General features: G+C 44.0%; 1 protein-coding gene and 1 long non-coding RNA gene across 5 annotated transcripts in view; one reads left to right on the forward strand and one right to left on the reverse strand.

Moving 5' to 3' along the window:
• CCDC101 (coiled-coil domain containing 101) overlaps positions 1 to 12,592 on the forward strand; it is a 30,402-nt gene that overhangs the window by 799 nt on the left and 17,011 nt on the right. For 2 of the 4 annotated variants that reach the window (XM_010837273.1, XM_010837272.1), the window contains exon 2: positions 10,504 to 10,593. In XM_010837273.1, coding sequence (XP_010835575.1) covers positions 10,519 to 10,593 — 75 coding nt within the window. In that variant the 5' untranslated portion in view covers positions 10,504 to 10,518. Of the gene's footprint in view, positions 1 to 5,121; positions 5,618 to 5,646; positions 5,684 to 10,503; positions 10,594 to 12,592 lie in introns of those variants that run through there. The other 2 variants (XM_010837274.1, XM_010837275.1) reach the window with 2 other exon arrangements.
• Positions 8,898 to 10,604, reverse strand: LOC104986620. The gene is made up of 4 exons (XR_825054.1): positions 10,518 to 10,604; positions 9,629 to 9,727; positions 9,091 to 9,129; positions 8,898 to 8,993 (listed from the first exon to the last, which is right to left on the reverse strand). It is a non-coding gene; the product is annotated as an uncharacterized LOC104986620 (long non-coding RNA).

Below are 12,592 nucleotides of genomic sequence, written 5' to 3' on the forward strand. Positions count from 1 at the left end.
CCAACCCCCCTCCAGTCGGGCCTGGACCCCCACCCTTCCACTGAAATAGCGCCTTGTCAAAGCCACCAGTCATGTCTAGTTTTCAGACCTGTAGCAGTATTTGATGCAGTTGATCTCTTTTTGCTTCGGAATGTGCTGAAGTGTGACAAAACTTGGAAGAGTATAGATTTTATAGTTTGCAGGCTTGCAGTGGCAGCTCGACTACTTGTATTTCCTGAGTTACCTAGCATAACTTCACCCAACTGAACTAAAGTTTCCCCAGCTGTAAAGAAGGTGGGCTTGTAGCATTGATGTAGGCATAAATGAGAGTCACCTGTGTAAGCTTCAGTACCAAAGCCTGGTAGGTATTGGGTAGGGGGTGGAGAAGGCAATGGCAACCCACTCCAGTACTCTTGCCTGGCAAATCCCATGGATGGAGGAGCCTGGTAGGCTGCAGTCCATGGGGTCGCTAAGAGTCGGACACGACTGAGCGACTTCACTTTGACTTTTCACTTTCATGCATTGGAGAAGGAAATGGCAACCCACTCCAGTGTTCTTGCCTGGAGAATCCCAGGGACGGGGGAGCCAGGTGGGCTGCCATCTCTGGGGTCACACAGAGTCAGACACAACTGAAGCGACTTAGCAGCAGTAGCAGCAGCAGCAGGGTGGGATAGGTGGAAATCATCAGGTCTTCTTAATTTAAAAAAGGAAGCTAATTGAGGGACTTCCCCGGTGGTCCAGTGGTTAAGAATCTGCCTTGCAATGCAGGGGACTCAGTGTCTGATCCCTGGTCAGGGAACTATGAACCAATGTGGAGTGGGGCAGTTAGGCCCAAGCACCACAACTACTGAGCCCACAGCCACAACCAGAGAGTCCATGGGTCCCACGTGATGCAGCGAGGATGCTGCATGCTGCAGCTAAGACCTGATGCAGCTAAATGAATGAATGAATAAATATTTTCTAACAAAACAAACTAATGTAGATTCTTACTGATGTGGCTAAATTGACGGTATGGGATCTGAATGTAGTCTTGGATGCCTTGCTTCCCTTTGACTCATGACAAAGCTTTTATTGTCCTAAGTCCTATGTGATTATTTTTAGAGTGGTTTAAGTATAGACTGTTTTCATTTGTATGAGAGGGTCAGACAGCAGTTTTAGGCTGTTTGTTTAGCAGTTACTGTGTGCTTTTCCTTGCAGCCTTGGTCCCTATGAATTACCTCTTTTTAGTCAAACTTCTCAGTTGCAGGTAACAAAAAGGTAGCCCAAACTAGCCTAAGCAGAAAAGGAGTATCTATTGACTCTAACTAGCCTAAGCAGAAAAGAAGTATCTGTTGACTCTAACTAAAGAGTCCCAGGTGTACCAGCTTCAGGTATGGCTGTATCCAGAAGCCTTGGTTATGTCACCAGTATTTTCTGTGTCTTTTCAGCTCTGCTTTCCTCCATGTTGATTTCTCCCTCAGGTAGACAAAAATCTCCATCAGTTCCAGGCTTCTATGCTACTTTCTTAGCCAACAGAAAGAGGTCTTTTTTTTTTTTTTTTTGTAGATCGCTTCAGCAAGAGATTTAAAATTGATGTTAGCCAGATTTGGGTCACATATCTCTTCCAGAACCAGTTGTGCTGGACAGGAAGACTGTAATACTTCTGTGGACCCAAGTGGTGTACCCAGCCTTGGAGCCAAGATAAAGGATGGTTTCCCAAAGGGAAATTAGAGTACTATTACAAGACTTAACTGTTTACTTAGGGAAAAGGAACAGGTTTCTTTAAAAAGATTCACATGTGACTGCTCTTAGCAGTTTTATTCATAATGGCCCAGAATGGACATAGACGCTATTCAGAGAAAACAGGTTAAATAAACTGGTTTGTTCATACAATTGATGCAACTCAGCTATAGAAAGGAACAAACTCCTAATACACACAGCAACACAGATGAATCTCAAAACACATTAAGTAAAAGAAACCAGACACTCAAGTATACAGATGGCATGGTTATATTTTTGTGAAGTTCTGGAAAAGGCACAACTGGTCTGTAGTGGAACACAGCAGAACAGTGGTTCCCCTTGTGGGTAGAAGTAGAAAGTCAGTGGAAAGAAGAGGGTTCTAGGACCCAAAAGGTTTAGGGTTACTGGGCCTTGCCTCAAAATTCATAAGAATTCTGAAACCTTATGGGGATTACGTAACCACTCCTTGGTTTGAGACTAATGCTGAAATCAACTGGGACCCTTGAACTTGGATAACAGGCAGTTTGGGCTGAACATTCCGTTTCCTCCCAGCTGGGAGCTCCTTGGCTTTTTGATTTAGCTATGGTTCCAAGTCTGCGTTCCCACTTGTTTTGCAACAGCAAGCTTAGTGTTTTCAGAGTGGAGAGCTACAGGAACCTTTACTGAGAGTGTATTTTCTGGGGAAATTCAAGTTCACAGCTGACTGGATCTGGAGATAGCAGTGTGTGCTTGCTCAGGCACAGAGTTGTGTCTGACTCTTTGTGACCCTATGGACTGTTGCCCACCAGGCGCCTCTGGCCATGGCATTCTCCAGGCATTTGCCTGGAGCGGGTTACCATTTCTTCCTCCAGGGGATCTTCCTGACCCAGGGATCAAACCACATCTCGTGTGTCTTCTGCATTGGCAGGTGGATTCGTTACCACTGAGCCACCTGGGAAGCCCAGAGATAGCAGTAGTTTGTTGTAAAATGAGGTACTTCTCCCAGGCAGGGTGCTACCTAATGGGCAGAGCTCAAGCAGGGGAGGGCCCCTTAAATGATGGCGGCCGTGATCACTCCCGCATGCTTGGGATGTGTCAGCATTTTCTGTTGCTTGTGCCTTTGACTGCTTTGCTCAACTTAATTATACAGTTCCTTATCTTTTCCTGGTACTGCCTTATCTACATTTCAGAATTACTTCACATCAAATAGAAAGGAAGTGAGATGAGAGCATTTAAAAAGTCACAAGTCAGTGTTTTTTTGTGTGTGAGTGCGTCCTGACAGTTGGTGTAGGGGCTTCTTCTGCCTTAAGACTGGCCTCTCATCAAATTTGGGGCCCTCCTTTCCCGCCACTGCCTTCTGGTTGCAGGATGAGGCCGTCCCTAGCTTGGTATTTGACCTACTCCTCCAGACCAGGTGGATCAACTTTTTCACTTAAGTTTGCTGACAGTTTCAACCGCAGTTTCGTGTGTCTGTTTCTGCATCTACTCATTGCAAAAGGTTCTATGAGACAGCACTTTTTTTTTTCTTAAACATGCGTGGGATCTTTGTGGAGAAATACCCAAGAAACAACAGTGTTTGCTTCAAGGAGTGGGCGATTTCCTGACACTGCTTATCAGTGGGATTATTGATGAAAGGGGCTTGTTGAAGACAGTAGAGATGATGATTATTGCCTGTGGAGCTTTCTAGGCTGTGTGGAGAAGAAAAGATCTACCTACATCTACTGGCTGAAAAGCTGTTATAGATCTAGGTGAAAGTGTTAGTCACTCAGTCATGCCCACCTCTTTGCAACCCTGTGGAATGTAGCCCTCCAGGCTCCTCTGTCCCTGGAATTCTCCAGGCAAGGATACTGGAGTATCCTTGCCATGCTCTCCTCCAGGGGATCCTCTCAACCCAGGGACTGAACCCAGGTCTCCTGCATTGCAGGCAGATTCTTTATCTTCTGAGCCACTAGGGAAGCCCATAGGTCTAGATAGGTTCCAGGAAAAGTCAAGTAAGAGTTAAGTTAGGCTTCTTTAGGGTTAGTCAGACAAAACCAGTCTTCAGCTGGTTGTTGAGGAAAATGTACCCTGACAAAGAAGGAAAGGGTAGGTCTTCCCTGGTGGCTCAGTGGTAAGAATCCGCCTGCCAATACAGGAGACACAGGAAACATGGGTTCGATCTTTGATCCAGGAAGATCCCACATGCTTCAGAGCAACTAAGCCCATTTGCCAGAACTACTGAGCCTGTGCTCTAGACCCCAGGAACTGCAATTACTGAAGCCCATGCGCCCTAGATCCCGTGCTCCACAACGAGAGAGTAGCCCCTGCTTGCCACAGCTAGAGAAGAGGCCGCACAGCAGGGAAGACCCAGCACAGTCAAAAACAAATAAGTAAAATGAAAAAGAGGGAAAGAATGTGCCTTTCAGGCTCTTTGGAGGGCAGGGTGGGATGGGACAGGGCATCTGTGTTTGATAGTCTATAGATAAGACACATTGGATGGAATGTCAGCAGATGATGACACTAGATAGGCCTCAGGGCTGGATCCCATCCTTCACCCTCCTGTCCCTTCACATGCAAGCCTGTTCTCTTATCCTGGGACTTGTTCTCGGTGTGCTCCTGCTCCTCAGCCAACATGCTTCCATTTCCTCCACCTGTAATCCCTCTGTCTACTTGCCTCCCCCCAAGCCTCTACCCCCGTCTCTGGGTCACAGCCCTGCTAGCCAGGAATTGCTGTCTTCATTGCTTCCACACTCTCCTGCCTGGCCCCTCCCGTTGACAGTGTTTCCCGCCTCCCAAGGTCATCAGTAACACCCTGGAGACCGTCCTTTTCTGTGGCATGTGGTATTATCTGTCACCCTCTCATGTAAACTTTCCTGCTTTGAGGGAGATTAAGATTTAGAGATATCATTGCACAGACAGGGCCGGGGGAGGAGGTTACGTAGGAGTGAGAGGGGACAGCAGCCCGGCTTGAGTCCTGAGGAGCGCCAGCATTTATGATTCTATTGTTTTATGTATTTTGCTGTGCTGGGTCTTTGTTGCTGTGCGGACTTCTCTCTAGTTGCAGTGAGCAGAGGCTGCTCTGTAGTTGAGGTGTGCGGGCTTCTGTCTTTGCAGAGCCCAGCCTCTAGGACATGCGGGCTTCACGCGGCACATGGCTCAGCAGTTGTGACTCACAGACTTAGTTGCGCAGTTGTGGCTCCATGGCCTGTGGAACCTTCCCAGATCAGGGATTGAACCTATGTCTCCTGTGTTGGCAGGCAGATTCTTTACCCCTGAGCTACCAGGGAAGCCCAGCTCCAGCATTTAGAGAATGTTCAGGAGGGAGATCAGCCCAGTAGACTGAGGAGGAGCTGAGATGAGGTGTAGGCACCCCACACAGCAGGGAGGCCCTGAAGCCAGAGGTGGAGGAGGGAAGGGACACCTGTGCCTGCATGCTGACACATCAGGTCGGATAAAGCAGGAAAGGATCCAATGCTTTGGCCTGTAGGAAGTGATTCACTTTTCTTGAGAACATTTTCGCTGGGCTGGTGAGGATGAAGCTAGCTGAAAGTGGGTTGAAAAGTGAAATAGGGGTGAAGAAGTAGAGGGGCACATGCTTAGACAACTTTAATTTTGAAGTGGAACCAGGGATGGGTGGGTCTGTGAGGTGAACATGCGGTTAAGAAGCTTTTATTTTTAAGATGGGTCCCTGCCCCAAAGTGTGCTTGTTTGCTTGTAAAGCATAGGAAAAACATGTCAAGTGGTGCAAGAGGAGATGGGGTTCAGAGCACAGATGAAGGAGATTTTAGTCTTCAGTAAGTGAAAGGACAGTCTTCTGTCTTGAGGGGAAGGCGGAATGGAGCTCTGCTGCACGAGGTCATGGTTTTGATGGTGGGATCGTTTGCAGAGACCTCATGGTCTCTGGCTTGTCATCTGAGCAAAGTAGGAACCTTGGACATCAGTAAAGGAGACCCAAAGTCAGGTATGAGGGCAGGAGCAGAGGTACTGAGGAGAGAAGAGGTTTGAAGTGTCCAAATTATCAGAAAAGGTAACTGATTTTTCTAGTAGCAGAATGGGAATACTTGCTGTCAATGTTTGTATAAAGTAAAACCCACCTGTCCATTTGGGGGGCTTCCCCCTGTTTTAATATGCACAGGGTAGGCATGTAGAAGGCAGGTGGTTCCAACCAGGATTCTGCTTTATGTGGCAGGAGAGAGCAACATTTTTCCATGCTGATCTGGTCTTTCCCAGGATCTTCCCACGGGACTCATCCTTGGTCCACACCCTCACCTTGGTTGTGGTTCAGTGGGGGCTCTTTGCTCCTTCCTCTTTGCTCAGCAGATGACCTTTATGCTATTCATCCTCAAATTTATTCACTTTGAATCTCTTAAACTCTAGATTCCTGATTTCATGTGGTTCTAATTAGTGCAACTAGACATTTTTTTTCTTAAGGGACATGTTATTTGTATTGAAATGCATTATATAAGACCTGCAGTGGTAAAATCCCATGGATGGAGGAGCCTGGTAGGCTATAGTCCACGGGGTCACTAAGAGTCGGACACGACTGAGCGACTTCACTTTCACTTTTCACTTTCATGCATTGGAGAAGGAAATGGCAACCCACTCCAGTGTTCTTGCCTGGAGAATCCCAGGGACGGGGGAGCCTGGTGGGCTTCCGTCTATGGGGTTGCATAGAGTCCGACACGACTGAAGCGACTTAGCAGCAGCAGCAGTGGTAAAAATAGCACTGCACATGTGAGGAAAAAAAGATGTGTCGCAGCTAAGTTGGACTTCATAAAAATTGAGAACATGTGCTTTAAAGGACACAATTCAGTAATCACTTTTATAAAACCAATAAAAACGGGCAAAGGGCAGTTCTCCCAAGAAGATACAAAAATGGCATTTGAACATCGGAAAAGATGTTCAACATCACTAGCCATCAAAGAAATGCAAAGCAAAACCATGGTTAGCATTTCATACCTACTCAGATGGCTGTAATCAAAAAGGTAGATAATATCACGTGTTGATGCAGATACCAGAGATAGCAGAACCCTCCTATGTTGCTGATGGAGATATAGATGGCACATCCACATTGGAAACAGTCCAGCAGTTCTCCAAAGCTTCAACATAGAGTTACCATATGACCCAGCAGTTGCACTCCTTGGTACATGCCCAGAAAATGAAAACATGTCTGCAAGTATTTATAGCAGCTAAAATGTGAACACAACCCAAAATGTCCATCAGTTGATGAGCTGATATACAAAATGTAGTATATGCAAACATGGAATATTATTGAACAATCAAAGAAAATAAAGTGCAGAATAGGTAAATATCTAGAGACAGAAGGTCAATTAGTGTTTGGTGAGGGCTGGCAGAGATGGAGATGGACATGTATTTAAAATGTGCATTTCAATCCGTTCAGTCGCTCAGTCACGTCCAACTCTTTGTGACCCCATGGACTGCAGCAAACCCGGCTTCCCTGTCTATCACCAGCTCCTGGAGCTTGCTCAGACTCATGTCCTTTGAGTCGATAATGCCATCCAACCTCTCATCCTCTGTCTTCCTCTTCTCCTCCTGCTTTCAGTCTTTCCCAGAATCAGGATCTTTTCAAATGAGTCAGTTCTTCACATCAGGTGGCCAAAGTATTGGAGTTTCAGCTTCAACATCAGTCCTTTCAATGAATATTCAGGACTGATTTCCTTTAGGATGGACTGGTTGGATCTCCTTGCTGTCCAAGGGACTCTCAAGAGTCTTCTCCAACACTGCAGTTCAGAAGTTTCAGTTCTTCAGCGCTCAGCTTTCTTTATGGTGCAACTCTCACATCCATACATGGCTACCGGAAAAACTATGGCTTTGACTAGACAGACCTTTGCCTGTAAAGTAATGTCTTTGCTTTTTAATATGCTGTCTAGGTTTGTCATAGCTTTTCTTCCAGGAGCAAGCATCTTTTAATTTCATGGCTGCAGCCACCATCTGCAGTGATTTTGGAGCCCAAGAAATATCAGTATTAATAGTATAGCTGATTAACAATGTTGTCATAGTTTCAAATGAGCAACAAAGGGACTCAGCCATACATAAACAAGTATCCAGGGTTTTCTGTGTACAAGGCCACGGTTTCTGCAGGTGGAGATAGTTTTACTTTTTTCTTTCCAGTCTTGGTCCTTTTATTTCATTCTATTGCCCTAACTAGAACCTCCAGAACAGTGTTGACTTGTTGCTGATCTTAGCGGGGAAAGTTTTAAGTCTTTCACCAGTAAGTATGATGTTATCTATGGGTTTTCATAGATGCCCTTGATCAACTTGAGGCAGTTCTCCTGTATTCCTGGTTTTTATATTACTTTTTAAATAAACAAAAGCAGAAATTTTAAGAAGATATGAATATTTACATACAAGGAATTCAGTTTACTTCTAGGAGGGATGGGGGAGATTCAGTGTGAAGCTGATCTTTGTGGATATGGAGATATATTAATTGAACCACCTTTCCCAGAAGGTAGGGGGATCATGTAAAATTTCAACATCCTAAAAAATTTTCCTTTTTTCTTCCCATCTCCTTTTTTTTTTTCCCATCTCCTTTTCTCTTTAAGCATGTGTCCATTTTCACCTAGTTACAAAAGCTTACTTAAAAAAATTTTTTTATTGAGGTATAGTCGATGTTGTGTTGACTACTGCTGTAAAACAGAGTGATTCAGTGTTTTATATATGTGTATATATACAGACACACACACACACATTTTTAAAATCATTTTTTAATTTATTTTTACTTTCTGGCTGTACCATACGACTTGTGGGATTTTGTAGTTCCCCTGACCAGGGATTGAATTAAGGCTCTCATCAGTGAGAGTGCAGAGTCCCAACCACTGGACCACTAGGGAATTCCTGAAAAATTTTTTTTAAATATTCTTTTCCATTATGGTTTAATCATAGGATATTGAATATAGCTCTCTGTGCTATACAGTATGACCTTGTTATTCATCCATCCTATGTATAAAAACTTATATCCACTAACCTCAACTGCCCACTCCATCTCTTCTCCAGTCCTCTTCCCCTTGGCAACTATCAGTCTGTTCTTTGTGTCCATGATTCTGTTTCTGTTTCATAGACAGATTTCATTTGAATCATATTTTAAATTCCATATATAAGTGATATCTATGGTATTTGTCTTTCTCTTTCTGACTGATTTCACTTAGTATGATAGTCTTCAGTTACATCCATGTTGCTGCAAATGGTATTATTTCTTTCTTTTTTATGGCTGAGTAGTATTCCATTGTATATATGCACCACATCTTCTTTATCCATTTATCTGTTGATGAACATTTAGGTTGTATCTTGGCAAAACAGTAGCTTACTTTTAAAATTGCCTATTAAAAAAATAATAAAATAACATTGCCTATTATTGTCTTTTATCCTGATTATCTACTGTTACATTTTATTTTCATCAGAATACATTTATCTTACCTTAAGTCAGAAACTTTTAGTAGTTAATTTCTCTTCCCTCTACAGTAAAAAAAAAAAAAATCACAGTGCTTTATGACTTGAAAAGTGTCTTCATATAAGATCTTATTTGAGTCTTCAATTACAGATTTAAAAACAGGGCAAAGTGAAAGTCACTCAGTCGTGTCTGACTCTTTGCGACCCCATGCACTATACAGTCCATGGAATTCTCCACATCAGAACACTGGAGTGGGTAGCCTTTCTCTTCTCCAGAGGATCTTCCCAATCCAGGGATCAAACTCAGGTCTCCCGCATTGCAGGCGGATTCTTTACCAGTTAAGCCGCAAGGGAAGCCCAACAATACTGGAGTGGGTAGCCTATCCCTTCTCCAGCGGATCTTCCTGGCCCAGGAATCGAACCAGGGTCTCCTGCAATGCAGGTGGATTCTTTACCAACTGAGCTATGAGGGAAGCAAAGTTAAAAAAAAAAGGCAGGAGGAGGGTAAACCAGAATGCTTTACAAGAGCTGGGGCTACAGCGTGCTGCTTTTGGAAGGTACTTACTAAGTACTCCTGACTTGTTTGAACACACCGAATCCAAGCATCACTGGACTGGGGAAGCATTCCAGGACCGCTTGCCACTGTATTAGTTTCCTAAGGCTGCTGTGAACAAATGACCATAAACTAGGTGACTACAAACAAAAGAAATGTATTCTTTCACAGATCTGAAGGCTAGAATTCCGAACTCAAGCAGTTCTGTTAGTTGCAGAATCAAAGGTAGGGTCCTTCTTGGGGGCTCAGAAGGGGAATATGTTCCCTATCTCTCTCCCAGTTTCTAGTGGTTGCCAGCAATCGTTGGCACTCCTTAGCTTGCAGCTGCCTAACTCCAGTCTCTGTCTCTGTCAGATGGCTGTCTTCCCTGTCTTCCCTCTCCACCTGGCATTCTCTCTGTGTGTCTCTTGTTTCTTCTCTTGCACGGACACAAGACATATTTGATTATGTGTGTGTGTGGGGGTACACAGTCATGTCTGACTCTTTGCGACCCCATAGACTGTAGCCCACTAGGCTTCTCTGTCCGTAGAATTTTCCAGGCAAGGAAATTGGAGCATGTTGCCATTTCCTACTCCAGGGGATCTTCCCAACACAGGGACTGAACCCACGTCTCTTATGTCTCCTGCCTTGGCAGGCAGATTCTTTACCACTGCGTCACCTGGGAAGCTGCATGAACCACCAGGGAAGCCCTCATGTTAGATTGAGGCCCACCCTTTTCCAGTATGATCTCATCTTAACATGCGTCTTAATTACATCTGCAAAGACGCTGTTTCTATATAAGGTCACACTCACAAGTACCAGAAGTTAGGACTGCAGCGTCCTAACCAGAAGAATGGTTAAACCCACAACAGCCACTAATAAGTTCTCTTTTCCTCCCCTCCCCGCAGGCGCCCCTGTATACCATGGCCCTCGTGTCTGCTGATTCCCGAATTGCAGAACTGCTCACAGAGCTCCATCAGCTGATCAAGCAAACCCAGGTAAAAAGCCACAGCCCTCCACTCGTAGAGGGGATCGTGGGCTGTGATACTGAACTGTGGAGGGGGCAGGGGTAGTTGTGTTCAAAGAGTTTGGACGTGCCAGAACCACAGTGATGTCATGAAGGTGAGAGGAGGAGCATGGAGGGTATGACCGCCGTGCCTATTGGATTTTCTGTCACGTGCAGGATTTCATGGTTCTTTTTGGTTAGTAACAGCAATATTGCGATACTGAGCTATATTCACATACAGTTCACCCATTTAAGGTGTACAGTTCAATTTGAATCCAATATTCAACGTGTTGTGCAACCATCACCATCATCAAGTTCAGAACATTTTCAAAAAAGCCCCGTACCCTGTAGCAGTCACTTTCTGTATGCCTCCACCTCCTTGTTCCAGGTAAACAGAGACACTCCTATCAGGCAAAATATTCCAGGTATGTTTAGAGGTTATTTCCCAAGAGCTGGTCAAGGGCCAACCCTGTTTTGAAATGCCCAGCGTTTGAAAACCCTAGCCTGCTGAATTAATCTTTAACTGCATACCCACCTCCCTAGCCCTTGGCCCTGATACAGCAAAATAATCATTTGAACATTTACATTTAGTATAGCATTTATAGACAAGGGCATGGCAACCCACTCCAGTATTCTTGCCTGGAGAATCCCCATGGACAGAGGAGCCTGGCGGGCTACAGTCCATAGGGTCACACAGAGTCGGACACAACTGAAGTGACTTTGCATGCATACGTAGCATTTGTATAGCAGATACAGGTATACCTGATGTAATAGTATCAGGATGAATATGCCTGACATTTGCAGGAATCTTTGTAACGTCGAGATAGACTTAAAGAAACAACTAAATCTGTTCTATAGAACCATTACATGCACTTTCATACTTTTGTCCTAATTTGATTACCCAATTTCCTCTTTCATCTTCCACTCTCTGTACCTTACGATAGATTTATGTGAAACTGTTTGGTATCAAAATTAGCTGATGAGTCAAATCCAGTTCCTCCTCAGGCCAGTCATTTTTTATCAGCATTTCATTCTCAGAAGACTTTGACTCAATCCCCTAATACATTTGGTCATCAGTATCAGTATTAGCCTATGACTTACTTAACAAAACATAGTCATATCTTACTGACAGTACCAGTGTGTTATAACATAATGAAGTGTGATCATAGTAAAATTGGTTTCATTATAGAACAGATCAGTAAGAATTACAGAGCAGTTTCTTTTACCTTTGCAACAGAATTGGCCCTGCCCATTTACCAGATTTATGAACAGGCTTTAGGACAGTTGGCCATGATTCAGTTATTTCTGAATTAGTGGGCTGTTTCAATTATGTGATATAACTGCATTCACTCTTAACTGCATTTTGCCAGATGGCTACCCTCTCAGGTTTTTAGAAATTCTGACATAAAGGTTAAAAGATAAAGTTACAATTTCTTTCTTAGGAATCATCCTAGCTCCCAGCATCTTCACTTGCAGCCTTGGTCCTAGGATCACTGACATGGGGAAGAATTGTACCAGTTTCCTTCCCTACCCCCGCTTCCCCAGATGAATTGCTCATAGATACATGTGTTAATTTCTAGACTCTCAATTCTATTCCATTGATTTATATGGCAGTGTCACACCATTCAACACTGCAGCTTTGTAGAAAGTTCGGAAATTGAGAAATGTGCGTTCTCCCATGTTATTTTTGTTTTTCTTTTTTGAGATTGTTTTGGCTGTTCTGGATCAATTGAATTTCCATATGAATTTGAGGATGAGCTTTTCCGTTTCTGCAGAGAAGTCAGCTGGAATTTCGATGGGGGTTGCGTTGAATCTGTGGATCACTTTGTCTTTTTTGATAAAGGAGTGTCATTAAATGTATAACTTGTGATTGAACTTTAATGCCTTTTGTACTGCTTTTGCATTAGGTGGGGGAAAAATTCCTTTTGCTCTTAGGGATTTGGAAGTTGGATTTACAGAATGAGGGCCCTATTTATGGGGCCTCTGGCCAG

The sequence above is a fragment of the Bison bison genome, unplaced genomic scaffold (genome assembly GCF_000754665.1).
Source record: "Bison bison bison isolate TAMUID 2011002044 unplaced genomic scaffold, Bison_UMD1.0 scf7180017864072, whole genome shotgun sequence".
Classification (NCBI taxonomy): Eukaryota; Metazoa; Chordata; class Mammalia; order Artiodactyla; family Bovidae; genus Bison; species Bison bison.